We start from the raw sequence: 27,692 nt of genomic DNA, 5'->3' as shown, positions 1-27,692 counted from the left end.
GGATGTGTAATCTGAACTCCGCCCCCCGGATGTGACATCTAAGCTCCGCCCCCAGGCCTCCTTTCCTCCCGCCGTCTTCGTACGGCCGCAAAGCGCGCCGCTGTCGGCTGAGGCGTTTGCGACAGCGCGGGGCTGAGGGGCTGCCGGTATGTTCGGCGCGGCGGAGGAGGATGACGCCGACTTTCTGGCCCCCGCCACCGGGTGAGTGGCCGCTGGGTCCCCCGCTGGAGAGCATGGTGGCCGGACAGGCTGCAGGCGGCTGCCCTCCTGCGGGCTGGGCCGTAAGGTTCGGTGTTCCGCTCCCCGCTTGTCCCGGAGCTCGGGGCCGGGCAGCGGGCAGGCTCCCTCAGCCCTCCCCTCAGAGCAGTGGGGCAGCTGAGCTCAGCAGTTTGAGCGTGCGGCGCGTTTGTCGTTCCTCGCGTTGTGTAACTGCTTGCTGCTCGGTGCTTCCCAGCCGTGCTGCTGTTTGCATGTCCTCCCGCTCCTCTACTCAGCGAACGGCTTATTGCTGAAAGATCTCCGGGTCCTGTCTCAGTGGTTCTGTCCTTGCAGACATCCACGCGCTTTTCTGTCCCACTACCCGGAGTAGCAAAGTTTAAATGGGCTTAAAGAAGCAAAGCTATGAACTTTCATATGTCTTTCAGCAATAGCAGGTTTACCTCCGACAGTAAGCCCGCCCTTCTGGCAGGAGAGCGTTAAGCCCTGTTGAGAGGATGTGTTTCCTTGAGATTGGTAGCGCTAAATGATGACTTCTCTGCTGTCACATGTTATTTTTCCAGTAATGTAACAATGCACTGCTTAATAGGAGGGTAGTCTTATTCATTGCTTTAAAGTAACTTTTCTTTTGGTATTGCTTCAGGGTGTTTTTTGCTTGTTATACTCACTTTTGAGGAAATGAAACATCGTTGTGCTGTCAGCCCTCTTTCTTTGTTCTGCTTTTTCAAAACTGTATGTCTAACTACAGAACTGCTTAACAGATATTACCTTATGTCTGAAATGGTTGTAAGCACTTTGCGTGTGATGTGACTTTCAGTTAATGGTGTTCCTTATCTATGAAGTCTGTGTGAAATAAAGTTACTTCATTTTTATTTCTAGTGCAAGATTGGCCTCTCTCTTTGGACTGGATCAGACAGTCTCAAGCCAGGGAAATGAATTCTTTCAATACACTGCACCAAAGCAGCCCAAGAAGGGTCAGACAGCAGCTGGTAAGTGACTGAATTGATCACGTGGCAGGAGCTTTGAAGCAGGTATCCTGACTCAATGAGGGCTTTTGTGAGGAACAGCACTGCAAATATTCACTTAGCTTTTCTTTGCTGATATTATCTTACTCTAGTACTCTCTCTGCCCCTGGGTAATTCTTGCAGTCTGTAGGGACTTTGGAATATTACTCTGTAGTCCTTTTCTGGAGTTAGAATCGGAGAATCACTCAGGTTGGAAAAGATCGTGAAGATCATCTAGTCCCCCCACGACCTAACCATAGGGATGGTGACTCAACCACCTCCCTGGACAGCCCATTGCAGTGCTTAACAGCCCCTTCAGTAAAGAAGTATTTCCTAATATCCAACCTAAACCTACCCTGTTGCAACTTGAGGCCATTTCCCCTCGTCCTGTCACCAGTAAGAAGAGACCAACCCCGCTCTCTCTGTAAGCACTTTCAGATATTGGAAGAGAGCAATCAGGTCTCCCCTCAGCCTCCTTTTCCCCAGTTCCTTCAGTCGCTGAAGTTATTTTGTTCTGTGGAAGGAATATATCATGACCTTGTCACTGGCCAGCAGATGTGGCAGTTCTGTGTCACCGAGTGCTGCTTTCTGTTCTCCAGCAGGTCAGGCAGCCCAGAAGGCGCCTGCAGCCCCAGCAGCTACAGGAACACCCTCAGTCTTCATGGCCACTGCGGTTCATGCTTATCGATAGTAAGTGCAGCAGTGGTTTTCTGCATTGTATTTTAGAGTCTGTGTCTCTGGGACCTGAAACTAATCATAAAGGGAGGTATTTTTGGATAAGTAGAAAGAGGCATCTTATAGAGGTATGTCTACATGCTGCAAGTTTCTGCTCAAAAAAAGCGACTTTCTTTGAGACAGTTCAGGACTGCACAGTTGCCAAGTAAACAGCAAGTTCTCAGTTTGTGCGTTGCAGGGAACTGCATGATGGTGTGCTGGCCTGACATCTGCACAGTTTCTCACCAGCTCTGTCAGAAGCTTGTGTCTCATCTTCACTTGTGGAAAACTGAGGCATGGACATAGAATGACAGCAGTGTAACTCTATGTTTGCTGCAGCTGTCATGTGAAGGCTTGCTCGCCTTGCATATGTGCAACTTCCATCTCAAACTACACAATGTATGCTCCTGTTATCTGTGGGTAAGCAAGAAAGTTGTAGTTTCTTTAAGCTCAGAAGTGCTCCCAGGCACTTTTGGTCATAAGGAAAGGGACCTGAACTCTGAAGAGGAAAAGCAACAGCAGAGGGAAATACCTGAGGCAGGGGCAGTTCCACAGCTGAGTGTCTCACTTCTCTTCCAGTACAAATGGGCAGTATTTGAAGCAAGGCAAGTATGGAGCAGCTGTAGTGGGGAGCCATGCTACTAAAGAGGTGAGAAACACTTCACTATGGTATTTTTCATGCTGAGGATGTGCTGATATGAAGCAATGTTTCTCTGAGCTCACTGGGGATGCTTTTGCTCTGCATGTTGAAGGTCTTAGTTCCGCTGCTGCTTATGCCTTTCTGCCTGCTTGGTTTATGTGCTCATTTACCTTGATGACATCTTTCTTTTCTGCAGTCTGCAAATTTCTTTGCAAGATTTCTTCTCAATTGAGACTGAAATATTTTGTGTTGTTTGAGGTGCTGCACCTTTTCTGATGTGGAACTGATGTCGTGATTTACTTGGAACCTCTTTTGACAGCTGGATCACAAATGTGTGTGTGTGAAAATCAGTATAGAACACAAATCGGTGTAGCAGTGCGAAGATGCTTTCCTTAAGTGCTATTGGTTTGGTATCTCTCCTTTCCAAACCTTCTTTCCCGAGTAATCTGAGGACATGGCTCTGTAGTGTCCAGTGAGGTGATATATTTAAAAGATACTTTATATGCTCCAGTCTGTTTGTGTTGTTGGTTTTGGTGTGTTTCCCATCCCCTGATTGATATTGTCTCACTGAGTTACTTATGCTTTGACAAGAACAACAGCAGGAAAAGTACTTTGTTAAACTACTTCCTGAGTGAAGAAGCCTTGCTACAGGTGCAGAAAGGAAAGTATTTTTTCTTACTAGATCATGTCTCATAGTAAATGTCAATGCAGTGTTATCTTTGAATTCTTTAACACTTGTATAAGTCCTTCTAACTTATTACTCGGTCTTTTACATTCCTACACATCATGCATTATGAGCTTTCTGTATTGAGAGGTTAGCACGTTCTTTTTTATGTGGAAAAATGTAGAATTAGTGAAGGCATCTTGCTTACTGCACAAGAATTACTGTTGAACCACTTGGTCTGTTGCATGTTTTCATGTATCCATTATAGCTGTTAGAAAATTATGTAAAGTATTTTTCCTTTGGAAAATGATGCTGTGAGGTGTATTTTGTAATACTGTAGTGTTAGGCTCAGAATTAAGCACACTCAAATTGAAAACATTTTCAGTTTCTGTTGGTTTGTGTTTTTTTTTTTTTTTTTCTTTTCTCCTGCACAATTCTTTATGGAATCCAGTACAGGATTCTCCTTTACATCAGTCAGCAGCAACAGATCATGTCTGCAAGGATCCACCCAGGCTTTGTGCTCACGGTAAGGCTGGATTAGAAAAGCATCTGGTACACTGCATTGTTTGGAGTGAACCTCTGTTTGCTGTGAAGTGTTTTCTTAGATTACAGCCTTTGAGATCAAACACGTGACTGATGTAGCAAGAGATGGCACAGCGACAGGGAGTGCTGATCTCCTAATTGTTGCACAAGACACTGCTAAATTACCTCTTGCAGAGCCCTATGAAATCAGTGGTTTTAATAATGAAAATATGCCTGTAGGAGGTGTATTTTTATCTCCAGATCACAGATGTTCTTGAGTTTTACAGTCCTAAAATGACAGAGTAAAAAGTCTTAAGTGAGAGAATAAAATTCCTCCTGCTAATGTGGTTAATGTGGTTAAGTGACTCAGAAAACACAAATGAGCAAGCAGATGGAAGTGATGGCAGGGAAGTATTTCCGCTGAGTCTTGATACTCAGCATTTCTGTGATAAGAGCCACTTAAAACATCGTAAGCCCTAAAATGGGATCTCTCAGGAAGCTGTTTTCTGCTGATTTTACAGAAGATGGGTGTTGTGATTTGCTGTTAGCTTGTTTTCATGGTGATGTGGAATTTCTTGGTTGATGACTAGAAACCCTACTCTGAAATAACAGAATTCCAATCCAAATGTCTGATCAGGATCCTAGCTTGCTATCTAGTTCTATAAGTTTTGAAGATATGCTTTGAAAGATTGAAGTGTTATGTAGTTACCAGTGGAGAAATGTTTTATTTAGTGTTAAGTTCTGAGAGACTCTGTGTTTGCATGCGGAGGTCCTGCTGCATCAGCACTTGTGAAAAAGAGAATCCTTACAAGTGGAAAATCTCAGTATAACAGAACCTAGCTTCAAAGAGCCATCTTAATAAAGCTGCAGCATCTATGAAGCACTGAATATTTGAACCATTTCTCCCATCATAATGAGCACTGTAATAAGGGCTGATTTCTTCATACTGAAATTGGGTGGTAATGTGGCAGGTTTCTTTCTCTGCCTCTGTTTAATTTCAGTAGCTCATATTTAAAATTTCTGTCAGATACAGTCTGTTTTTTAAATTATTTTTATATTAATTGAATGCATCTTTTAACATACAGCACTGGACTGATTTCCTTTCCCACAGGTCCAGTCCAACAATTACAGCACATTCTATGATGATCAAAGGCAAAACTGGTCAATCATGTTTGAGTCAGAAAAGGCAGCAGTGGATTTCAGTAAACAGGTAACTACTTACCCTGTGCAGGATATGACTTGCTACTTTTGTTTGAACAGCAGACAGATTAGGATGCATCTCTTTGCTTCTGGGACGTGAAAAAAAAAAAATCTTACTTTTCACTTGAAGTTCAGCTGTGCCTTCATGATTGTGTCTGAGGCAGGTTTGCAAAGAACTTGGCTGAATTTTGTTTATTAGAGGCAGGGAGCCTGATATTTCTGATGGGTTTTCTTATCAAGTTTCTGAGGTACTTTAAGACCAATGACTCTAAAGGTATTTTTCTTATTTATATAGCTTTGTAAAATTCAGCACAGGGAAACAAGGAATGCCTCCTGAGCACATCTATAACCTGTGCTTGATCGGTACAGTAAGAAATACATCAGATGGGTAAGGGAGTTGTGATGGAACCTGCTGCTCTGTTTTTATGGACAAGATGCTGATGTGCCTTCCTTTTGCAGGTGTGCATTGCCAAATACAACAGCTCCCCAGTGCTTGATTCAGTCCTCTACCAGGATCTCCTTCTTGGAGAAGGGCAGGGAGTCGAAGGAGGGGATTCTCTGGAGATTGCCTACACAGGTTGGCTGTTCCAGAACAATGGGCTTGGACAGGTAAAGACATTTCTGCCACCCACTGATGTGTGGATGTGATACTCCCTGGGGGAAATCTGCCACTTTGAGCATAGTACTGGTGCTTTAAAGATATGGTTTTATTCGTTTTTCTCACCTTTGGTGAGATTAAATGTATTACATGTAGAATAATAAGGGATTTCATTACTGTTCAAAGGAGGTGATTGAAATGCTTTTGAATTTCATAGGTACTCTGAACAAAGTGGTGACAAAGGTTAATGAAGCAGCTATGCTCATTTTGAAAATAGTATGATGAAGTAGTAAGAAGACATAAAACATGTCTGCAAGTGTGAAATAGATGAGATTGTTTACAAGCCACCAGGATAGGACAAAGCTGGAGAGGACAGAAAAGTAAAGGCAAAAGACTTGCTTTGGGATTCCAAAGTGTTATCTTTAAAACACTTCTCTTTTAACTATTACTATAATTCATAGCAAAGGGCTTTTTGCATTTGCATCACTCTGCAGTTGAACCTTTTAGTATTTAAAAAACAACAACAAAAAAACCTTTGTTTTTCATCATGGAGTAGTTTTTGTTTCTTTGGCAGGATATGCCTGTCAAAGACTGGTGTGCTTCTCTCCATAAAGTCAATGGTACACGTGGCAGAGCTTGCTTCTGATTTGTAGGAGTTGTTCAGCTGCTCATGTCTGAGTTTAATACAAAATATGTACAGTTGTTCTGTTTGTGCAGTGTTCTCGTTGGATCAATCCTGTCCTGACCATCAAGCTTGAAGCAGTTTTAAAGTCTGAGTCTCCAGCTGTCATTCACTTCAAGAAATTGTGCTACACAATAGACTAGAAATTCTAGTTGTGCTCTGTCTTATGTTAGTTTTGAGTGAATTTTGGAAGGGAAGCAGGAGAGGAAATAGCATGTAAGAGGCCGTAGGAGATTATGAAACTTGTAAAGCAGTGTTGAGAATCTTGAAACAGTTGAGAAATCAATGTGATTTTATATTTTTGCTCTTCAACTCTCCAGGTGTTTGACTCAAACATTAACAAGGACAAGTTGTTGCGCCTAAAGCTGGGATCTGGGAAGGTCATCAAGGTAGAACTTCTGGCATTTCACTGTAATTGTCTTGAGTCTTTGAATTACTGAAGACTTTGTTCAAGATTCAAACACGCTCTGTCTTACATGTTTCATTAACTGAGAAACGCTGTACTGGTGACTTATTCAACAAATGTGTATTTCCTTAATTTGAGTGGTATGTCCCCTTCAAAGTAACAATGGAAAGTTATCCTGTTTTAAAAGTAGGGAGCTTGCTATTCCACAAGTGATTCAGTCCATTAGTTAGAAACGGGGTTTCTTGACACCGAAAGAGGAAATTCAGTCTGAGAACTTTACACTCCTCCATGTATGTGCCGCAGGGGCAAAGGATCAAAAAGCTCTGGTCTGACATCTGGAAGAAGGGCACGGGAAGGTGAAGACGACTGACAAGTAGTGGAATTGTCTAATAAAAGATAGTAGGACTGCCTAGAGTGTTTTTCCCCCCCTACCCCCAGATCAAACTGTGAAAGGATACTAACTGCAGTAGTTTTTCAATCCAGCTCTTATGGTTTTTGGTAAAGTCAGATTGTGAGTCAGTTACTTTTGTTCAGGTCACTGCCATCATCTAAATAATTCACATTTGACCTTTTACAAGTTGTCCGTTGTTGAAGGTGCACTGTTTTTGTTGGTTTTTTATTGTGCATCTTGTTACTAATGTTGTCTGGCTGCAATAGGCCTCCTATTAAGTGCCAGTGTTGATTTGACTCTTTGCATTGCTCTAGCTTCTAAGTCTCAGACAACAACTGTTTTCTGTGAGCACTTTTAAAATCTAACCGTAGCAGTTAGGAAGTAATCTCTGAATGCCTCAGAATCCTGTTCTTTCAGTGTTGAGAGAGATTGATGCTGTATGCCCTGCAAGCTACATATAAACGGAGAATTTCTGTATGTTGCATGCTGTTTTTTTCTCCCTTCTGGTGCTGTTACGACATGTAAAACTTGTCTTAACTTTGTGATGGAGATTACTGTATCTGTTTGATTTCCTTATGAACACGATGGGATTTACATCTTATTCTTCAGTTAATCTGCAATCCGTGAAAGGCCATTGACTTGATGTAAGGGTTTGTTTTAGTGCTGCACGCTAAAATTGAGCAGGACTTTACAAGAAGCTCTCTGTGCTTTGGAGCCTTCTGTAAATGGTGCCTGGAGCAGTCTTGATCAGTGTGTAATTACATGACAAGAAACTGTAATGTTCAATAGTCATGCTGTTTGCTTTCTCTTCTGGTGCCTGAATACCAAAGGGCTGGGAAGAAGGAATGATGGGGATGAAGAAAGGAGGACGGCGCTTCCTCATTATTCCTCCAGCCTGGGCCTATGGGACTCAGGGAGTGGCTGGCCGTGTCCCTCCAGACTCTACTCTAGTTTTTGACGTGGAGGTTAGGCGGGTGAGTGTCTTCTCCCAGGCATTTATTTTGCATCTGCTTTGTTGTTGGATGCTACCATCTGTCTGCTGTTTGCAGCTTAGAAACAGTTATGAACAAAATGCCTCAGGAAGGTGCATTTTTTTTTTTTAAATTAAAATAAAACAACCCATCTAGATTGTTTACTAAGCCATGTCTGTTCCAGCTGTTCTGGGATCTCTTTATTGTCTTACCTGTGAGCTATTACAACTCCAAATAGTGAGGACTGACAGTTTGTAAAGACTTTGCTTCTCCAGTTGCAAACGGTGAAATGTTCTCTTGTATGTTCCAAGTCATATGTGTTCTCCCTTGAAGTGAATAAACTTGGCAAAGGAGTAGTCATCAGAAGTAAGCAAATTGCTGGAAATCCTTTTTGGGAGCGAGGGATAATGTTTTATTTATATGTTTCTTAAGGTGAAGCTGGTGAAGGAAGGCTCTGGCTCAGATGGACAGAGCATTAGTTCAAGGGATTCTCTTGCACCTTCACCAGTGCCTAATTCAGATGGCTTCTCTGCAGACCCTGTTTTATTGCCTCCATCTACAATACCTCCAAAGCCTGGGTAAGCAGAAGCATTATTAAAACAACTTGCTGCATTAAAATATGGTAATGCTCATAAACATCCTAGACAATCACTTGGCAAACGTGCGTCCTCTGTGTGCCAGTATTGTGCCATCGGTGTGTGGGAATGTAGGTGAATATTGCAGAAAGGTTTCTTCTTGAAGACTTCAAAGTAACTGAAATGAGCACCCATGGAAGAAATCTTTGCTCTACAGTGTTTGAGATCTAGTGTTATTAAGCTGTGTGGGTACTGCTAAAAAAGCTTTCTCATATCTGGTGGCAGCATAGCTGTGAGTTGGCCTTGGGGCACAGCTAACTTCAATTGCAAATTTTGCACTGACATTGCTTTCTTAAGTTAATCAAATGGGTTGACTGTCCTTCTTAGGGAGTAGTTTCCAAGGTTAAGTGCTTGGATTTTTTTGACACAATAGATAAACTTGTTAATAAATTTGGATACAATAGTTTATACCTGCATGTGGCTTTTACAGGAATTGACAAAATCATCTTTCTGTAATCACATGTTCCACAGCTGTGAAACTCCCTTACAATGATATTCTGAAATCTACAAGTAATGCTGCAAGGAATCTTCCAAAAGTAAAGGGGAAGGAAATACAAGAATTGTAAGAAAAATGTGTGGGGGATGTTGTACTTGGTGTTATTTAGAAAAGCACAATATTAGATCCTAAATTTCATTTTTATTAACCACAATTACTAACCTGTCTGTTTGGTTTTTCAGGGAGCCAGCTGTTAGGGCCAAGTCCAACTCCATCAGTGAACAGTTAGCAGTAAGTGCTGTTGATTTATTTCCCAAGTAATTTGAAGCTTTATGTAGGGAAGCTTGGTTGTTTTCACCTTTACATTAAGTACTGCTGAAGGTCAAGCGAACAGCATGCAGGATACTCTTAAATATTCACATTATTAACAACAGATTGTTTGTGAATGAGATGGCAAGACATGAGGAATTGCAGTCCCAGTTCTGAGTTCTGGTTCCTGCTCTTGAATGGCAAGTCACTTTGCTCATGTGCATTCTTGTAAAGCTAATTGTCTTCTCATATAAATGGACAAGTTTAAAATGGATAGCAAAGAGTGGTTGGGACATTCTGCACGAGATCAAGATATGTCTGAGGGTAGAAAAAGCTGCTGAGTGACTTCCTTAATTTGGAAAACCCATTCTTTACAGAAAAGTGTTCTATGTCACTTCCTTGTTGCTATGTTTTGTGCCAGTTATTTATGTAATGGCAGCACTGTGAGCCCAGAAGGGAAGTATAGAAAGTAAGGCAGATTTATACATCTGTATGGCAACTGCTGAGTCACGGCCTGAACCTCTGATTGATCACCTGAGGTGAGCCATGAGTCAGCCAGAGGAGCACAGGTGAAGGCAATTCACCTGTGCTACCGGAAGGGGTGGAGCCAGGCTCCACCCCTCCTGGACCTATTTAAGAGCTGGCTACCGGAGGGGAAGGATCTCTTCTGGAGATCCTCCTCTTTGATATCTTCTAGTGAGCTCAACCCAAGGGTAAGCTCTTCTACTTATTCTCTTTTGTGATCCCTGTTTGCTTTGCCTTACTCTTTTGATTATATTGCAATTATAACATCTTGGTTATACATACATCCATCATTTTGCCTTGAAGTTAGCTTTTCAGTCACTGAAGAATTGGAAGATGCAGGCTTATATAGATGAGCTTCAAGTGGTGCGTTAGTGACTTAGGCCTTTGGCAGGATTAGCCTTCTGTACTATCTGAAGACACAGGGCTGAGTGACAGAGGAGTAACTGCAAATGTTTTCTTTCAGAATCCAGACGTAGCAAAGGCAAAGCTAATTTCTCGGATGGCTAAAATGGGTCAGCCCATGCTGCCCTTCCTTGCTGGGACAGCAGGCAGTCAGCTTGACTCCAGTGACTCAGAAATAGAGGTACGTTAATGACTTACATGAGATTTTGTTTTAATGCTTTCTATGTGACTTGCCTAAAGTAGAGTTCATAGCAATAGCCCTCCTTTCTACAGGGAATACACGTTGTTTCTGTGGCAAAAAAAAATTTCAGTAATTCCAGTATTCCTGAGTAGTTCAGATGAATTAACGGGTAATGGCTAGTGTCAAATAGACTTCAGTTCAAACTGTTAAGTTGCTCTTTGATGTCCATTTTAATATGTAGAATGTTTTTAGGATCCAAATTCACTGAGAGGGGCAGCACAACCAGTGGTTTCATCTTCCATGAGATCGTCACAGCCAGCTCATGCAGTGCTGCCTACAGTGTCATCACAAGGTAATATGCTGGGGAGTCTGCGTTGGGAACAGGAATTTCACTTTGCTGTGGGCTTCAGGTACCAGGGCTGTGAGTAGAAAATTGATGTCAGGAACTGAAGGAGGAGCTGATAGACTCTGGTGAGATGTACTGATCCAAAGCTCTGTAGTATAATTCATTAAGCATGAGACTGACGTCTTTATAGTTTGTTTTCTTTTTTATGATCTTGTGTACACATTTCTACTTGAGGAAAAGCAGCTGTATTACAGAATAATGTGTGAGTTGACCTTCTACCCTGTCCTTCAATGTGCTGAAACTTCTGAGATGTCTGTGGCTTGCAAAATCTGTTGGTTGAAAATGTTGGAAATGGGCAAAAGGGCATCAGAAGACTGGCAGTTCAAGAACAGGCCTGACCTGTTTTTCCATGGTAGAGCAGTGAATATCAGCTGAGCAGTCTTCAGAGTCATTTTGTGTCCACTAATTCAAAGCACCTTTGTTAGTATGACAAAGACTTTGTCTAAATTGAACTTGTGGTTAGAAGTGAAATTTTCATGAAAGATAATTCTTCAATCCTACTCTCAATTCTTTGACTGTGATTGATTTTCCCAAGCCTACAGGCAGGCTTGCATTAAATTTTTGGTCTTTTCAGTGATTTTTTTTTTTTTTTTTTTTTTTTTTTTCTTCCTTTAAAAGATAAAATATCTCTAGCAGCTTTCTGATGTGCTGGATTTCTTTGTTCCCTTTCAGTAGCTCAAGCATCTGGTTCTGCACCTCCAGTATCTTCTGCTGCTTTAATGCCTGCAACCATCCAAGCCCATTCAGTTCTGCCTGGAGGAGCACAGGGCTTTCAGGTACCAAACTCAAATTGAGGAGACTGTTAGAACTTGTGTTTTTATTCAGAAGTCTTTGTCCTCTCTGTTGCTGGGAGAAAGAACTCAAGCAGCATATAAAGCTGACAATTCCAGGCTGCTTTCTACGACTCTGGCACTCTGAAGTAACATGCTTCTTAGTTCTTGATTAGAAAGGACTTCTTGGACAAAGAGTTAACCAGTTAACCATCCCTCTTCAGTATCAGCTTTGTGGTGGATAAAAGAAATTTCCACAGACTTGCAGGGTAGGTGAAAATGAAGGCTTTTATTTTAGATTAGGTTTTCCATGGTTGTGTTTTCCTGGGAGAGCTCCCTTACCTACATCTTTGTGGGTTGCTTTTCATCCAGCCAAAGAGCAGCCTTCTAAAGGGCTTCCAGTGCCACAGCTGTACAGTGACGTGACCTGCTCAGCAACAAGCTTCCTGGGTGCTCAACAAACATGCTAAAATGCAGATGCTGAAGACTTGGAGCAGAGCCATTGTATGAACAATTCTATGAATTGTAAAACCAAGCTTATTACTGTACGCAGTTTTAGTTCTTTAATCTATTTTGACCCTGATGTTTCAAGTTCTTCTCAAAACTTGGAAGAAGTTCTGTGTATTGGTTTTTTGGTTTTTTTGTTTTTTTTTTGTTTTGTTTTTTTTTTTTTGACTGACAGTGTAAATTAGTAAGAGTGAAATACTCCTAGTCTTTAACAGATTCACGGATTGTTCTGTAGCTGCTTCTGATGAGCCCTGAGCAGGTTCAGAAAATGCTAGGTAATTTCCTAGGAATATCCTCATGTTCAAGTTAGTATAACTTGGAATTACTGTACACCCAGTTAGCTGCAGGGAGCTGTTCACATGTTGATCTTTACCTCTATGACTGTAGACTAACGTACATTTGGTTAAGCTTTGGTGAGGAAGATAACTTGGTAACTCAAGCATGTAGATATCTAAGCCTTTAAAGAATTGTCTGTGCTATTTTTCATAGAGCAAAGTTGTTTGTGTTTCTTTGACTTTCTACTCTGTTTCTGTTTTCATTCTTTTCAAATATAATCTTTGTTTTGGGGTCTAAAAAGTCATGAAACTCATTTTAGTATGAGGGGGGAGAGTACCTAACCTGTCCATTTTGTTTTGCAAGCCATATCCAGGTATGCCATTTGCTTATTCCCAAACTGCTGCATCTGCTTCTCAGCTCCAGCCTGTAGGACAGATGTATCCTGCACCTTACCAAGGTATGATTGAAAAGCACATGCTTTATGGAAGCTTTTAATACCTGCAGTGAGTTGTTTATAGCAGTGGTGTTGGGTGGTGGTGGTAACATACACATATTTACCCTGGCTGTAATGTTGTGCTGTTTCAAATGTTCTTGTTTTTAATTACCAGGGAGGGACAAATGCTTCCCAGTAAATATACATCTTTCTTTCTTTGCTTATGGAGAGCAAAAGGGAGGGAAGCTGTAGTTGTATTCCTAAAGATATGTATTATTAGAGGCATCTTGCAGCTGGTACTTCCAGTTGCAAATATAACCATTTAAAAATAACAACTATCTTATTGCAAATACTTCTTAAGCAAGTGAAGCAATTTTAACAGCTATCCTGTCACATAGGGGAAGAGCCTTTTCTGAGAAGGAGGAATTAGCTCAAAAATGGAATGCAACCTAGGAAGAGCAAATAGCATAAAAAAAAAAAAAAAGATAATCCCTGTTGTAGATTTTGTGTGGACTTGAGTATAGCTGAGCATTTCTTGTTCAGTACATGTTCGGAAGCCAACTTCTGTTCCTATTGCTTGATCACACCATTCTGTGCTGTTCCAGTGTTCTGAGGGGTTCTCTCCTGTTTACCTAACTGCTCTCAAGCAGCTCAAGAATTTCATGTAGTCATAAACCTACATAAACCTTTAAACCTATAAACCTCATAAACCTTTATTTGGAAAATATGTATGCTATTTTAGAGAATATCTCAAAAAAAAAAAAAATAGTGTGGATACAGTGTTTATTATTTTGGATGAGGGGATTCAGGATGAGGAATGCAGTCTTGAGAGGAGGGAGGAAGGAGGAGGTGTGAAGTTGGGGTTGGAAAAAAGAGAGTGGCCATCCTCTCTAGCAGGTTGCAAACTGGTAAGCATTGCTTCTAATATGTCTGTGTGCAGACACTTCACCCTTGTGACTGTGGAACTCTCTCCTTTCCATTCAAGCACCTGGGGACGTTACTTCCTTTTTGATGACAGAAGTTCGGCAGCATAACACTGAAATCCGGCTGGCTGTTAGCAAAGTAGGAGATAAAATGGATCATCTGGCTGCCAAGGTAATGTATGAGTAGGCAGGATTGACAACAAAGTTTCTGCTGTTTGCTCTCCAAATACAGTATGGAGAAATGGCTCTTTGTAAATACCTGCATCAAGTTTGTGAACAGTATCCTAACTTAATGAGCTTTCCAGTCTTGTCAGACCTTGAAATGGTAGCAGTTTGGCTACTATGGGAAAAGTCTGTACTAGCTGTGGGGGGAGGTGTTTACTTAAATGTAATCTAAGGCATTGTGTTCGGAGTGCTTCGCTGCTGCACTTCAGGAGATGTCACAGTTTTTGTAGCAGCCTGTGCCCTGGAGGTGGGCAGACAGAGAAGTGAAGTGGTTCTGTGAAATGGCAGATGGTTCGCACTTACCTGCGTCCATGAATTCATTTCATCTGGCGGTCTCTACAGGTTGAGGAGATGAAGAAACAAAATGCCGGGAACAGTTCACTACTGCCTGGTATCTCATCTGTTACTATGGAAGCCTCTATGATCATGAGCAACATCCAGCGGATAATCCAGGTGACCAAAGCCAGCCTTACAGGGCTATTTCTATAAGGAAGTGCAACCCACTGTGTTATTTCTGATGAAGATAGCTTTATTGGCTTGGCCTAAATGTACTTTCATCCATATGCTTTATTTCTGTATGGCCAAAACCAGCTGGCTAGGGAAAAGGGTCTACAATGATCTACAGCCATTTCCATCCCCATCACACCTGTATGCACACCTGCTTTTCTGTGCACCCAGCAATTTTCTCTTCTGGGACTTTGCAAGTCAGAGTTGATGTACTTATATTTAGTAGTCCTTGACAGAGAACTCAAGTGAAAGAAACTTAGTTTCATTTTGAACTGGTATGGACTTAATCCACAACAGCTTGCAGAAGTAAGGTTTGCAGAGGAGATACCGTATTGTGCAAACCACCTCTCATAGCTGCTTAGTTTTGTGCTTTGTAGTTTTTCTAGGCAGCAGCTTTACTATCTCTTTACCTGTGGTGAAAAAAAAAAACAAAAAAAAAACAAAAAAAAAAAAAACAAAAAAAAAACAACAAAACAACCAACCAGATGTAATATTCTGAAGTACAACCACTGTCCTGTTCCTGGGTTCTTGCTGAACTAAGTATGGTACCTTCTTTGATGGCTTGTGATTCACCACAGGAGGTGATACACCTCACTGCTATAAATCATCTGAACAGAATGAAAACTTCCTTGCAGCAGGACCTGAGTAGGGTGAGTATTCACACTGAACTGTTCTTTAGGAGAACGAGAGACTGAAGCAGGAGATATTTGAGAAGAGCAGTCGAATTGAGGAGCAGAATGAAAAAATCAGTGAGCTGATAGAGCGGAATCAGAGGTAAGGAGTGGAAGGTGTCTGCAGCTGCAGAGTTTCTATCTTACATTTGTTTAGATGTAACTAGGAGGTGTCCTATCTCTAGAATGGAGAGAAGTTGTGATTTATTTATTATTTTTTTTGTATTTAAAATATTGGTGCTTGTTAAATCCCCCTTTGTCTTTGCAGTGCATGTCTCCAAATGAGATCTTACAGTAAGATGTAATATATGTATATGTAATGTAATATATGTAAAAGGGAAAGATCTCATGCCACTTTCTTTGAGCATACTTCCTCTGCTTCTGGGGGTTATTTTGCTTTTGCTAGCCTTTTAATAAAGTGGGAGAAATTTTGCAGGAAATTGTGTTCCCAGTTCCAGTGAGTTCCAGTGTTGCGTTCCATTAAGTTTATGAAGGCGAGTCACTTATTCAAGGAAAAAGCAGAAAGCAGTGGTTACCAGGCTATCAAAAATCTTGGCTATGTGGTAGGAATCATAGACTAGTGGCAGAGAGGCAAAGCACGTATCTGAACTGACGTAATCTGTGCTGAAGGCTGGGAACATCCATTCCACCCTGTGGAGGTAAGGCACTTCTTAGTGCAGGACATGATACAGAATTGTCTGGGACTTCTCATTAGTGAAAGCTGATTTGAAATGCTTTGTCTGTCTCATCACTTCTTGCTCCATTTGTGTATTTATAGAAGTGCTTGTGCCACCTTCCCCTGTTTTCAGGTATGTCGAACAAAGTAACTTGTTGATGGAGCAGAGGAACCACTCACTGCAAACAACAAATGAAAACACACAGGCAAGAGTGTTGCATGCAGAACAGGAGAAGGTAAAGCCATGCTGACAGCATTGTGGAATCACAGACTTATGGCTTCAGCCAGGACAGCTGGAGTCAGATCTCATACAGGACGACTGCAGTTTTCAGTGTTTTGAAAGCAGTTTAAAAAATGAATAAATAAATGTTTTCATGGCTTTCAAAATAAAAGCAGCACAAAGTTTATAAATTCAGATTGTTGTGCTGTCACAGCTTAAATACTCATAGTTTAACAGGGAAGTATCTGGTTGTTAACTTCATAAATACATGCCCAACATGTGGAGGTGTTACATGCCTCACGTGGCCTGGTCTGGCTGAAAATGCACGTGGTTGTGCTGACAGTTTAAAAAGAGTTTTTTCTTTTTAATTGGCATAAGATTGAGTATAGCTATAAGAAAAACAGTTTCCTGCTAGAGCTTCTGTATTGTGTTTGTGCTTGGTTTGCTTTTTTTTTTTTTTTTTTTTTAACACCTCTTTTAACAGCAATCAGGGGAGTTGTTCCTAGGGTAATGTGTTGTGCTTTTATGGAAGGGGCGACTGGAAGATCGCTTTCAAGCCAGTTAAATGCACTTAGGCATGGCTTTTATATTGTGAAGTGCTCTCACGCTGGTAGGGCAGCTTTGAGATCTCTAATTGCTTGATGTCCTCTAGGCTTTCTCAAGCCCAGTCAGCTAAATTACAGCACCCTCTCTTGCACCATTCTCCCCATCTAAGTTATGTATCTCTGCAGTCCAAATGTGGTAAGATAAATGCTTGCTCTGTATGAGTACCATGAACTGGTACACTAAAATTCTATGGAAGTAGCTGCCCTCCAAAGTATGCTAACAGGTGCTTCTGCAGGGTAAAGAATGAAGTCATGTGGCTGATACGTGTGTGCTCCTTCATCAGCAGGTGAAGGAGGGATGTATTTTTTCCACTGAGAGTTCAGATTGCATACCTATAGCTGGAAGTGTGAGAGTACCTAACGAGGAATAGAGTGAGATGGCAGATTCCTTTCTGTCAGTGAGCGCGACATCCTGCTTGCATGGGGGAGGGAGCATCTTCTGGAAGTACAAGCAATAAAAGGAAGTTTTCAGGCATCATCTGCAGTAGGATTTGACTTGACTGAGCAGACGCTACCTGGATGATGACACTGTTACATCAACAGACTTCAGGCTAGACCAGGTCAGCCATAATTTGTACCAGAGAAGCTTTTCGCTAGTTTTGGTAGAGGATTGACTGCAATCTGATGCCTGGCATTCCTTCCTCTTCCTTTTATCTAATCTGCTATTTCCATTTATAGCTTCGGTAGGAGGAGCAGGGAAGAGGACTTAAAACTGTTTTATCTGTTCTTAAAAAATGAGCTTTGCCCTTTGTTTCGTGATAGAGACCAGGAATCTGCAGACAAAGGTCCCTGAGAAGAGATGTTGGTAACCTGCTGCTTCGGGATTATAGATCTTTGGCCCTGGCAGAGCACATCAGTTTTCAATTAAGGCTCATGTTTCATAACACTTGCAAGTAGCTGCATGCTCCTCAGGGCAGTGAAACGGTAGTTATGTGTAGGACCTGGTATGACCAGCCTGCTGCCTGCTTCATATAATTTGTGTGGTGTGCAGTGTATCTGCAGCGTGAAGATCCCTTCAGGTTCTTCTAACTCCCTTTTCCCCTTCTTCCATCTAAGCTTTTACAGTTCTTGAATAACTTAAATGTTTCTCTGGCATATCTCAGGCTCCAGTAATAAAACACTAGCTGTTCTGATGATGATGAATGCCTCTGCCTTTCAAGTTGTGTTCTTAACTCTCCCTGTTTCCTGTCACTGCTTTTTCTTCCTAGCACATGCTGCCAGTGGATCGGGGCTGGGAACAGGTGAGGCAGTGTGTCTGCTGACTGTGTAGATGACAGATAATTGTGATACCCAGCTTCCTCCTGAGGATAGTTAGGAGTTGGTTGACATGAAAAGAACTGCCTCAGATCTTGAATTAACACAGATCTTCCACTCGGAAAGGGGCTTTATAACTGACAGCGGTGTAGCTGCTGGCTGCCTCCTCCCTGGGGAGCCCCTTCAACAAACTTCACCACTCTGCTGCTCATTTCATCTCCCTCACGGGAGAAATAGCTGTGATTATATAATTGTAAGATCAGGTATGGATTGTGTGAGATTCTTTGTACCTGGAGGCTGGAGCTGAGCTGGTACAGGCATGGAACGTTTTCAGTCTAATAACTGTTCCTGGCTTAGGATTTCCTTTTTACTTTCCTTGAGGGCACACAAAGATGACAGGACGTGTTAAAATAGACCCCCATCGTATATCTAACAGGTAATTTTAGCATGCTAGGAGCCTGTATCCTGAGTAATGAGATGGTTATGGAAACATAAAAAGAAAATAGATCTCGTTTTAGTCAGTCTCTATCAACGTGGTTCTCAAAAATTAACAGTGTAGAATCCCAGCCCTCGGGGTAGCATGTATCATCCTTGCCATGACAGGAAAGATTTTGCACACAGCTCTTCTCTGCCAGGTGTTGGTCATCTTTATTTCCTTCATGGAAATAAGCCTGAGAGGAGCTTCAGGAGGGCTTACCACTTAGAGCAGCGTGAAAGCCTGTTAGGGATCTGAATGCAAGCAGAGATGTACAAGCTGTTCAGGTGTTCTGTACAGCAGGGACTGCAGTTCTGCCTCTGCAGGGGATCCTCTGAATCTTGTGACTTAGGCGACAGGAGTTGAAACCCTCCTTTGTGTCTTTGTCTTGGTGACTTCAGCCTCTCCAAATGCGTTGCTTACAAGCTGCCTAACGAGCTGTCTCAGAACCAGCTTTTGTGTAAGTTGCTGGCTTCAAGCAATGCTAAATCTGAACAGGTTAACAAATGACTCTGGGAACAGTACTGCTTCAAATGGCAGCTCTAGCTGTGCAGCTCCCTCAAGGTGATCATGCACCACAAGCTTGTGAGGGGATGTGCTTATTTTGCTACAATAGCCCTATGTTATGTGTGGTTGTTTCAGTGATTTGTAATCTTCTTGAGAATAATTAGTCTTAAAGTCCAGGCTTTACCTTGAGTAGATAGTGGCATAGCATGAAAACTCAGTACCAGTGCTGATAGCTCTATTCGAGTCTGAAAAATGTGTTTAAATTATTTAAGGGTAAAAAAACCTGGCTGAGTTAGGCAACATAATGAGGTTGCTGGTGGCCTTGTGCTCCTTTCCAGTTGGTGGAGACAGTAACATGGCAAAAGGTGATTAGTACCTCTTCAATTAGGACTGCCTGATAGATGCTGGACTCCTGACAAGGTCTCCACAGCCTTATTGTTCTTCCTGTGAGCGCAGTTCTGGCACCTCCTCACATTCACATATCCTACAGTTTCTTTTCTTTCCCCTTTTCCCTGCTGTTTTGTGCCACAGGCCAAAGTTGCAGAGGAGTTGGCATCTGCCACAGCACAGGTGTCCCAGCTGCAGCTGGAGCTGACTGCACATCAGAAGAAGGAAATGGATCTGCGGAAACAGCTCTCTGCTGCCCTGCAGGAGGCAGAGCGACACGAGGCACAGCTCAACAAAATGCAGGCACAGTTAGCAGGTAAAATTTAGCTTGTCCCACGGGAGCCCCTCCATGCCATTGTTTCCTCTTCTGTAAGTCATACGTTTTCCTTTGTCCTGGGGTATTTATTCCTGCTTTCCCTGGGATCAGTCGCAGGGTATCAAAGGATAGAGATGTGCCCAGCTGTCTGAAGGGCACATGCATCCTTGCCACTACTAATAGGACAGTGGGCTGAACTGATGAGCAAAGTCACTCTGACACAGGGGTGCCTTCTGTAGAAGCAAACTCTTGGCCTGTCTAGCTGTAGAGGATCTAGATTTCCTGTTGATCAAGTTTAGATCAAGACCAAGGTTTTAAGCACTCCCACTTCACAGGAGTAGCTTTTGATACATTTGTGTTCCTATTGCAGATTTACATCTCCGAGTCAGCATAGTTGTGCAAAAAGCACTGCTCCTTTCTGTCAGCCTTTAATTTGAATCACATAGTGCTGAAACCCACAGTAAACTGTATTTCTGCAGAGCTCCAAGAAGCCTCTGAGGACACCCAAACTAGATTCAAAGCTGAGAAGCAGAGCCGTAAACACTTGGACATGAAGATTTCAGCACTGGAAGAGGAACTAACAGACCTAAAAGTAGAAAAGGAGACTCTTGAAAAGGTATGTTTGATGCTAGAGAGATGCAGGATTTCAGCTGTTTGCTAGAAATGTGCCTCAATGATGTTGCTTGTAGGCATGGAGCTTAAGTGAATCTTGACTCATCTGCAGGCAAGAATGACTGTGCTGGTGGATATCTCATGCTTATGTGATATATTTTTCCCCACTCTTACTCAGTACTATGCTAACCTTCCTACCTATTAGATAAATCTCAACTTTGTTTTGAAATAAGATCATTTCCATAAGTAAGCTCCTCTAGCAAGAAGAAAAGAAGCTACTTTGGTGCAGTCTGGCCTGTGCTTAAGTTGTGTTCTGTACTGCAGAATCTTGCTGAGAGGAAGAAGAAATCCCTCTCTGAGAGAGCTCAAGCAGAGGAAGAGATGGAAGAAATACGCAGATCATATCAGCAGGAATTGGACAAACTTCGACAGTTGCTGAAAAAGGCAAGGACCTCAACTGACCAGGCAGCAGCAGAGCAGGTAAGGAGCTGTGGGAGCTTCTCCAGCTGGTGTCTAGAAAACTTGCAGTGACCCACAGGTAGGAAATAGTAATTAAAAACTGCTTGGGCAGTGAAAGGATGAGAACATCAGTCGCTTGCTCTTAGGGTTAATTTCAACACAGGGTTCTCTTCTTTGTCATTATATGATGTCTTTGGTGTTTGTCACTGCTTTTTGACTCCAAGATTTTTATTCTGGAGTTTTGATGCAGACTGGCATGCAGCATCACATTTAGACTGTCCTGAGAGTATGAGAGAGGCATGACCTTGAACTCATTTTCCAGTAGAAAGACAGATGTGTGGCTGCTGATGGGTGAACAGCTACGTATAAAAATAAATAAATAAATAAAAATGCAAGGAGATCTGAAGTTCTGAAGTCTGGGACAACTTGTGGGGTTGTGGTTGGAACTGAACTCTGAGGTGGGGATAGGAGCTGGTGATGGCTGCCATCTGCATGTAGGAAGTCCAGCCTCGGGCAGGTGATGCTGCTTTCCCACCGTTTGTCTGGGCCCTGAGCTTTCAGCAGTTTGTTACACAGCTTCAGATGAAGTGCATGTTTGTTCCTGATGATCTTGCTCCTACGGGGGGCAGCTGTCACTCATCCAGGCAGAGCTGGAATCCCAGTGGGAAGCCAAATGTGAACGGACGCTGGCCTCTGCCAAGGAGCAGCATGTGAGGCAGTACCAGGAGGTGTGTGAGCAGAGAGACTCCCTGCAGCAGCAGGTGTTGCAGATGGAAGAGAAGGTAAAGGACTGTTCCTTATTGCTGAAATAGAATTCCAAATAATCGATGCCTGTAAGTCCTCTGCTCCCTGATAGTGGTTGGACTTTTAACCTCTTGGTTGCCTGAGGAATTTGACCTAGTCTGCAAGATGTTGTGTGCATCTCTTACACTGGCTTAGTGGACTAATGAATGAGCTTGCTGTTGCAGCTCCTGAGTGAGCCAGAGCCAAAATGATGTCAGTGTTGATAGGCTAAAGCAACGGCCACAATCTCTATACGGTTCTATCTCAATGACTGTTTTTGAGCAGAAATAGTTTTGAGCTGGATGACATTGAACAGAGCTGTAAACTGATGGTCCTTGTCTTTCAGCTGGTAGCTCTGAAACAGTTGAAAAAAGCAGAGGAACAAAAATTGTCTGAGCTTCAGCAACATTTGGAACAACTGGAGCCTATCAAAGAGAAGGTAAGGAGGATAACATAGCAGCTGAATACAAACTGGAGTGCAGCAATGGTTAGCCTCAGGCCACCTGTGTCCAGAACAAGAACATGAGTTCAGGAATGTGAGAGGGAAGGAAGAATCATGTTGCTTCCAGCAAACCAGAACAGGCTCAGTGATGAGGCCTGGTCCTTGCCTTGCTTGTGGATTGACAATTTGCCCTTCACTTAAAAACATAAAAAACAGCATTGCAAACTTAGTTTCACAAATAGCACTACAATTGTTGTAACTTCGAGTTTCCCTTTGGCAGTATTCAGCCTTGCAGTCTGAAATGGTGATACTGAAGGCTCACTATGAAGAATGTATCCAAAAGCTGGAGAAGAATCAGGACAGATCTTCACCTATGAACTTCACAGAAGAAGTGAGCTATCCTTTGGATTTATTTTCTCCATGAAAGCACTATGGTTTTGGTAATAGGACCTGTTGAGGAGCAAAGGAAGCTTAGACTTAAAACTTGAAAACATAGCAGTGTGTCTGCCTTGGGTTTGTGCAGCCTGCCTCAGTCAGGAATGGGTTTGGTGTGTGTAATAGTTCTGATTAAAATGACATGATATATTCTACTTTGTTGTGGAATCCTGATTTGAAAAGCAGTTAAGTTCCTTGAGTCAGCATGTGTTTGTTTGGGTTTATTGCTCCTTTGCCCAGGGAAGTACCTTTTATCTTCTACCTTTGCTTCAGATGTTAATGAACTGTCTGCTTCCTGCCTTGCTCTTTTCCAGGTAAAGAAGATAATGAATGGGGTATTTCAGTCTCTTCGGGATGAATTTGAGCTGGAGGAGACATACAGTGGCAGGATGGTTCTAGGTGTTGTCATGAACACTATCAAGGTACAGTAGCAAGAAGAGAGAACGTAATAAATGTGAGAGATTAAGGCTTGCACTGAAACAGAGTGTAAGGGGTATGAAATAACTGTGAGGCAGAAATGAAGTGTGGGTAGCAAAGCAGCCTAGTAGTGTGACAACATAGCTGTGAAGGTTGGTCTTGGATGTAACCTACATTCTCTTCATTTCTTAGACTGTAACACTGCAGCTACTCAGCAAGCAGCAGGAGAGACCAGAGCATGACAGTAAAAAGGAAGAGGAATCTGGAGTGGGGAGACCAGAGGGATCGCTTAGAGCAAAGACAGACCAGGAGGAGCGCGTGCAGCACGGCCCTGCCCGGGGTGCTGTGTGCTCTGCTGATCCCAGAGAAGTGAGCACAGGCTCATCGTCGTCTGGCCACAAAGGTGAAGCTGCAGCTCCTGCTCCCGAGGCCAGAATGCCTGAGGAGGAGCAGGCACTGCACAGCAGTGGAGTGCTGGAAGAGGAGGTGGTCCAGCAGGAATTTCTCTCTTCTGGAGCTGAACGCTGCTTGAATGCTGATAAGGGGCCTGAGCTTGTAGAACAGGTCATTCCCAAGGTGGATGAGGATTTTGTTCTGGCTGAGCAAAAGCAGGAGAGCAGCCCCATAAAGAAAGCAGAGACTGAACATGGTCCCTTCGGAGTGTCCTTACAGGCAGAAGCTGCAGATCCTTCTTTTCTAGAAACCGAGACGGAAGAAACAGATGTGGCTGTGCTTGCAGACAAACCAGCAGCAGAACAGGAGGCAGAGGAGCCTGTGGGAGGTTTAGAGCCCCCTCCCTTAAGAAGTGAGGGAGAAAACTGCACAGACCCATCAGATGGAGCTGGTTCTGACCAGGAGCCTGCTTCAGTATCCAACACGGAGGAGAAGAGCTCAACTACCATCAGAGAAGTCCCACAGCAGCAGGAACTGGGCTCCAGTCCCAGCCAAAAGGGCTCCAGGTAAGATGTAAGTGCAGGGGTGGCTGCAGTCCTATCTTCCTGCTGACAGGCTGGCACAACAGCACGCACCAGTGGCTGGTACAGCTGTGCTGTAGCACAGGACAACACATGTAGGGTTGAGGAGCCTTCTGGTGCTGGTCTTGGATGCCCAGGCAGCATCTGGCAGAGTTCAAGTTGTTCAGGGCACACTGCTGAAAGTGGGTGGAGGTGGAGGTGGTGGTGTCTGATGTGAATGGTTCCCAGCTGAGCCTGAAGAGGAGTGTACAGTTCCTGTGGGATCTGTTACTGGTGGCTGCCACGTCCCATCACTGAACTGTTGTGCACTGGTGAGTGCTCTGTGCCTTAAAACGTGAAGCAGAGATGGTCTGGGTGTTGAGACTTTGATATCATTCTTAATAAAACACACAAAAGGAAACCAAGGTCCCATATTCTGCAAGCGAACTGCTTGTTCTTTATCTTCCAGGCTCTTTGAGGACGAGGACTTCTTCAAAACAACATCTCTTAAATCACCAAAGCCTCGAGTTCCCTCCGAAGAGGAGGATGAGGAGGAAGTGGTATGTGTTTCTCTCCACTCCCACTGAACTGACTCAAGCATTAACCTGCAGTTTATCTGTGGGGGCTGATTGGCCCCTGCTGGCTGAGGTTGGAGCTTCCCAGAGATTCTCTGTATAAATTCAGCTTCTGGGTTTGTTTCTCACTGCAATTGGAGGTGTTGCACAGGCTGGAATGGTGACAACAAACTCTTGCTTGCATTAGGCGTTAGGAGAAGGTCATGGGTTAAATAAGGGGGGTTTGTTTTCCTACTCCCTCCTGGCTCTTGAGCTCTAAGCTTCTTTCCTGAAAGATTAAGCCATCGTCTGACAAACATAAAAACCATCAATAATGATGCTGCTTATTTATTGTCTCCTAAAAGCTGATGCAGATTTCTGATCAGAGCTCTGTGGCAGTTACTGAATACTGGGAAGCTGGTAAGGCTGACACGTTTCCCTCTGCTTTGATTTCCAGAGCATGAAGGGTCGCCCTCCTCCTGCTCCACTCTTTGGTGATGACGATGATGATGATCTGGACTGGCTGGGATGAAGAGCTGCCTGCTGAGCCTGTGAGGCCTCCTGTGGGCACGGCCACTCCCTGTGCACATAGCACTTAATGAGCTGCATTTGTGGGACAGCTGTGAACAACCAAGGACTCCTCGGGCTCTTCTACTGCAGACTGACAGGGCCTGAGAGCAGGAGTCTCCCTTTGCACTCTCGGGCACTCAGACCAGCTGTTCTGAACTGACAGACATGCACAGAGGTTGGGATGAGCTGGAGGAACCGACTGGTCTCACTGCATGTTTGTATTGCTGTCCTATGAACCATTGATTGATTAATCAGAAACTTTATGCAAATTTGAACTACATAAAGTGCTTCAGAAGAACAAGTCTGGCAGGACCCTGTGGTAGGTAACTACTTTTATAGAAGTCAGACTAAGAGTGAAGATCTCTTGGCAATGATTCTGTCTGCTGCAGCCAGCCCAGCTTCTCTCCTGTGCCTTTTGCTCTGTTGCTGTGATGAATGCAGCACGAGTGAATGGAATGGAGGCCGGGTGTGCTGTAATGCAGCCTCAGCTGGGCTCTGCTGGGAGCCAGGAGTGAAGTTCAGCTGCTCAGTGTGAGTGGAGCGAGGAAAGAGGGCAAGGAGGAGAGGCAGCTGTGCAGAGGGGTTGGATTTTGGATTTCTCGTGGCACTTCTGTTCTGCACTTAAAGCAACTTAGAAGGAAGGAATAGTAGATAGTGTTAAAACAAGTAACACGCAGACCCCTGTTCCATTAATAAGATGGAAGTTACTAGGGTAATTCCACCACTGAATTTGGCCTGTGCCATCTTCTCTGGGGAGAAAAGAAGTATCTGTGTGCAGCCATCTGTCAGCTCCCTGCCCCTGTACAGCGCTCTGTGTGGCAAATGGCCAAAAGCAGCTGAAACTGGAGAGGAGACGAAAGTCTGTGGAGCAGCCAAGTAGCTGCTGGGGCCGTGCTGCTGTCATAGGGTGAGTGTGGCTGAGGTTTCCTAACAGCTGCTCCAGACATCAAAGAATCGAATTGTATCTCAGTGCTGAAGGTTGATGGTGTCTGAGTGCACAAACCCTGCTGTGCTCCAGCCTCCCTGCTGTAGCAGTGCCCTGTGCAGGTTGCAACTAACACATTCCGCTCCTTGTTTCCTGTTACAGGTAGCCTGAAGGACTTGCATTTCATTTCTTGATAAATAAAGTGCAATTAAACCTGTCTTTTCTGCCTGTGGGTGGCTTTACTGCAGTCTAGTTGCGTGCACTTAAAAACCAAGCTGCCTCTTAAACTAGGAGAAAAATGATCTAGAAACACTTCTAGGAGGACATGATGGGATGTACCTGGGGGAAGGTGAGGATTCTTACCCTGTGCTGGCTGCTCGGAGAAGGATGGTGCCTTATGCTTCTGAACCCCATGGCTGCAAAGGGAAAAATGACTGGAGACGGCTCTGGACCAGTGTGCATCTTTAATATCTCATCCTTTCCCCACTGCCCTTCCCCAGCTGCCACATCCCTGTGTCCCTCTACAGGGGCCTTGGCTCTGCTCTAAGCACCACAGGGAGAAAGCACAGGAAGTTGCTTTTTGACAACATTTCACCAATGGCAAAACAGCACAGACCTTTCCCATCCCATCCCGTGTGGCCCTCAGGGCTGGCTGGGACAGGCGATGCCCATCTCTGACCCCTGAAGTGCACCAAGGTGCTGCAGATCGCTGTGCATTGCCCTCAGCACCCTGCAGGCTGGGCACAGCCGCAGCCCCTGCTGCCCTTCTCCTGGATGCCAGGTGTGGATGCAGCCCAAGGAATGCTGCAGGGCGTTGTGACTCCTGCTGCCGGGATGGCTGGAGGCTCCAGGAAAGTTGTAAATGCAGTGTGAGCACAGCCGGGTCCCAGGGGGTGAAGGAAAGCACTGAAAGCAGTTAATTTTTAGTAGTCTGATGCCCTGGGGTCCATGTCGGTGCCGCAAGGCCACGGCTGAGTGCGCTGCAGCTCCCACAGCACGGGGCTGATCCTGTAGGAAGCAGAGCCCCTGTCCTGTCCCCACCTCACTGCGATCCGATGGCTGAGCCCGAATTCCTGACCCAGCTGTGGGTCCGTGCTGCTGCCTGGAGGCGAGCCGGGCTCCAACAGCGGATGGTGGGGTCCGCAGTGCCGGCCCTGAGCCTTCCGTGCTACTTGAGGAAGACGAGCAGGAAGAAGGTGGCGATGATAAGGATGAGGATGCCGGCGGCGAAGCCGAGGCGCAGATTCTCCACGGAGGTGAGGGGCGGCTGTGAGTCCAGCAGCAGCCCCCTTCCCGGCAGCCCCAGCACGAAGGCTCCCGGCGCATCGGGGCCACGGCGGAGGCTGCAGGGGGCCACCATGCTGCTCACCGTAAAGATGGGAGCGTGGGCTGCGCAGGCCACCTCCATGGCCATGGAGTGCCTCGGGGCCCGACGGGCACCGCTGCCTTCATCGTCTTCCTCCTCCTCCCCGGCTGTGAGCTGGGGGCGGTGCGGGGTCCCCGGGATCGGCGTCAACCCACGGCCTCCTGGGGCCATCTCGGGCACCAGCGTCACCATCCTGCAGAAGGGGCAGCTGATGAAGGCAGCGGTGGCGGCGCGGCACACCAGCTTGCGTAGGCAGTTCTGGCAGAGGGAGTGGTTGCAGGGCAGCTGTTGGGGCGCCCGGACGCCCCGGTACGCCTCATAGCAGATCCCGCACTCCCCGCCGGTCTCCGGCCCCGCCGCCATGCCGCTCCCGGGCAGCGCCACGCCGCTCTCGTGCTTTTGAAGGATGGAGGCGGCTGGTGGCCGTGCCCTGGAAGGTGGAGACTGAACTTCAGCCCGGCCCCGGGGTGCCCGGCGGCGCCGGCCCGGCTCCTCCTCCTCTGCCCGGGGCTGCCGTGGAGC

At 44.5% G+C, this 27,692-nt stretch overlaps 2 protein-coding genes across 10 annotated transcripts; one reads left to right on the top strand and one right to left on the bottom strand.

Moving 5' to 3' along the window:
* The first annotated feature begins 26 nt into the window (after window positions 1-26).
* Window positions 27-26,023, top strand: FKBP15 (FKBP prolyl isomerase family member 15). 9 transcript variants are annotated; one of them, XM_048966033.1, is made up of 30 exons: window positions 27-201; window positions 1,096-1,205; window positions 1,823-1,910; window positions 2,514-2,583; window positions 3,690-3,764; window positions 4,872-4,970; window positions 5,420-5,569; window positions 6,561-6,629; window positions 7,868-8,011; window positions 8,441-8,586; window positions 9,322-9,370; window positions 10,377-10,496; window positions 10,749-10,848; window positions 11,575-11,678; window positions 12,819-12,912; window positions 13,874-13,983; window positions 14,379-14,489; window positions 15,223-15,317; window positions 16,024-16,126; window positions 17,924-17,956; window positions 19,483-19,654; window positions 20,134-20,270; window positions 20,591-20,746; window positions 21,355-21,507; window positions 21,855-21,947; window positions 22,231-22,341; window positions 22,700-22,807; window positions 22,995-23,761; window positions 24,225-24,315; window positions 24,767-26,023. In XM_048966033.1, exons 1-30 carry the CDS (start codon window positions 149-151, stop codon window positions 24,839-24,841), a joined length of 3,786 nt encoding a protein of 1,261 aa, XP_048821990.1. In that variant the 5' UTR covers window positions 27-148; the 3' UTR covers window positions 24,842-26,023. The 9 variants fall into 9 exon arrangements, with proteins under 9 accessions (XP_048821990.1, XP_048821991.1, XP_048821989.1 ...); XM_048966034.1 differs by having other exon boundaries at window positions 1,820-1,910; window positions 11,578-11,678; XM_048966032.1 differs by having other exon boundaries at window positions 1,820-1,910.
* A 176-nt stretch (window positions 26,024-26,199) lies between these two features.
* Window positions 26,200-27,550, bottom strand: LOC125702579 (E3 ubiquitin-protein ligase RNF186-like). Its single transcript, XM_048966042.1, has 2 exons — window positions 26,846-27,550; window positions 26,200-26,710 (listed from the first exon to the last, which is right to left on the bottom strand). Exon 1 carries the CDS (start codon window positions 27,531-27,533, stop codon window positions 26,973-26,975), a length of 561 nt encoding a protein of 186 aa, XP_048821999.1. The 5' UTR covers window positions 27,534-27,550; the 3' UTR covers window positions 26,200-26,710; window positions 26,846-26,972.
* Between the last annotated feature and the right edge of the window lie 142 nt (window positions 27,551-27,692).

Source organism: Lagopus muta, chromosome 19 (assembly GCF_023343835.1).
Source record: "Lagopus muta isolate bLagMut1 chromosome 19, bLagMut1 primary, whole genome shotgun sequence".
NCBI lineage: Eukaryota > Metazoa > Chordata > Aves > Galliformes > Phasianidae > Lagopus > Lagopus muta.
Note: the sequence above shows the minus strand (reverse complement) of the source record. Positions and strands in the feature narration are given on the sequence as shown.